General features: G+C 33.5%; 1 protein-coding gene across 1 annotated transcript in view; it reads right to left on the bottom strand.

The window, feature by feature from the left end:
* Positions 1–2,211: 2,211 nt before the first annotated feature.
* Positions 2,212–2,326, bottom strand: part of LOC148019089 (aquaporin NIP1-1-like) — a 17,479-nt gene continuing 17,364 nt past the window's right edge. Inside the window, exon 4 of the mRNA XM_087701301.1 lies at positions 2,212–2,326. This exon is cut by the window's right edge and continues 147 nt beyond it. Coding sequence (XP_087557427.1) covers positions 2,212–2,326 — 115 coding nt within the window.

The following is a 2,326-nucleotide window of genomic DNA, read 5'->3' as shown; positions in this document are numbered from 1 at the left end:
AGTGTTCTGTGGAATGTATGTGTAACTTTGGGAAATTTTTATATCCTTGGAAAGAGGTGAATTTAAGTTCAAAAGAGTTCAAGGAAGTGGAAGAAGTAGCTAATGAAGACTCAAGAGAAGACTGAAGTCAAGTGACAGTGATGAACTGTGAAGAGTCATTGTCCTCTGGTGACCTTTCATATCACACACACCTTTTGGAAGGGGTATCCACGACCAAAGAAGGATTATTATGAGTGATTATAGAGTAATGTAGTGAGGATATGATGTACTATTGATTGAGAGAGAAAGAGAGAGTCAAAGATAGTCAATTCTATGCAAAACAATGTATCTTTCTATGAGAGACTATGAGAGAAAACTATGAAGACAATGAAGATGAATACTATGTGATATTTTTCCATGCAAAGTGGTGTTTCTCTTGTGTTATCTTTGTTTTTTTTATGAATTCTATGAAGAATATGAAGATAATGATCAATTTTGTTGAAGATAAAGCCGTGGGAGAATTGTTTATATGATGTTGCATGAAGATTTCTTACTGCTGGTGTTCTTTTACTTGTTGTGGTTCTCTAAAGAATGAAACAAAAGCTTGTTGATGTTACAAGATAGGTTTTCTTGCGGTAGAAACCCCTTTTCCTTGGTGTCTCTCTTGGGGCTCCAAATCCTTTACATTCCTTCATAATCCCTTCCAGTGAAAACTCCTGGAGATCTTATCATAGTTCTTGAGCACACCTAAGTGTCCAGCTATGGGTAAAGAATGCATCTCCTCCGTAATTTTCAACTTGAAATGAGAATAAGAAAGAATGAAAATCTTGCCATTGAACCAAACAAGGCCATTCTTAAGCTAAAAATGTGATTTTTCCTCCATTAATCCTTGCTACAATTTCTAAAATATTTGGCTAATCTCTTCATCCAAAAGGTAATCTTCCTGTAACTCTTTTGACCCAATCAATATGAAGCTTAGTTGTGGTTGAAACTTTATATGTCTACATCCTAGAAAGACAATTAGTCACTACATTATCCTTGCCTCGTGTATGAGTGATGTCAAAATTATAATTTTTCAATGTACCCACCCACCTATGCTACTTAGTAGCGAGGTTTGACTAACTAAGGAAGAACTTATGGTGACACTGTGATCACTCTTGATCCTGAACTAGTTACTATACAAGTAGTGATACCACTTCTTGATTGCATGGAGTACAACCAACATTTCTTTGTCATACCCATCTCTTTATCTATAGGCTTGCGACTCTCAAAGGAAATGACATCATGCTCGTGTAGTAATATAAGACATATTCCTTTGTTACTGATATCACACTATATAGTAAACTATTTAGAGAAGTCTAGCATAATAAGATAGTAGTAGAAGTGAGGAATTCCTTCACTTGATTGAAGATTCTATCTACAATGGCATCCCAAAAGAAAGCTTCCTTCTTCAACTTGTTAGTCAAAGGAGTTACTATATTGTATGATGCCTAATGAACCTATGATAGAATGATGACTATGTTTAAGACTTATCTCCATGCTATATTTTTTCCCACACCCCCACATTATAGAGACAAGAATACAAGATCTCAAGGGGTGCACCTAAAAGAAATCATCTTAAAACATGCATTCAAAGGATATTAAGAAATACCCTTTTTTTACATGCTATAAGGCTATAAAATGATCCCTTTTACTTTACTAAACTTAATTTTTTTTAAGATTGCAATTTAGAAATTATTTTTGTAAATATAATCTTGTAGATTTTACTAAATAAAATACCCTTTCTTTTGAACTCACTTGGTATCTTACATGTTCTATAAGGTGCACCCCTGGATATAGGATCCATGTGTATGCATTGGAATAAAGATACACACATTTTTAAAAAGTCCCTTGAGAAAAAAAAGTGCCTTACACTCCATTACAAATAAAACATATTAAAACTTAACTTGCATTGAGGTGTGAAAAGTGTGAAAAACACATAGATATGAGATGCAATACTAAGTTCTTGATCTCAAACCACATGAAGATATATTTAAAAGGTACATTCCATTACTTAAAAGGTAGTTTTTGATCCTTGAACCACATGAAACACTACATTTAGGATACATTAAAAAGGTATCTCCCATTATTTTGTGAAAAGTATAAATACCCATTTGTATGAGCATATTTGAGGTGCAATACCAATATTTTGATATCTAAAGGCATGAACCCTATGCAATACTAGATATAACATCAAGCTTTTTGATCTTGGATACCATGTGAGGGATTGATCAAGCGATATAAAGTAAGTGTTACAACCTTCTTTAAAGGCATATGCCAGTATGATTTTTTTCTTTCATCTAGATTG

The sequence above is a fragment of the Lygodium microphyllum genome, chromosome 20 (assembly GCF_053477565.2).
Source record: "Lygodium microphyllum isolate KBCC chromosome 20, Lygodium_microphyllum_v1.1.10, whole genome shotgun sequence".
Taxonomy (NCBI): domain Eukaryota; kingdom Viridiplantae; phylum Streptophyta; class Polypodiopsida; order Schizaeales; family Lygodiaceae; genus Lygodium; species Lygodium microphyllum.
Note: the sequence above shows the minus strand (reverse complement) of the source record. Positions and strands in the feature narration are given on the sequence as shown.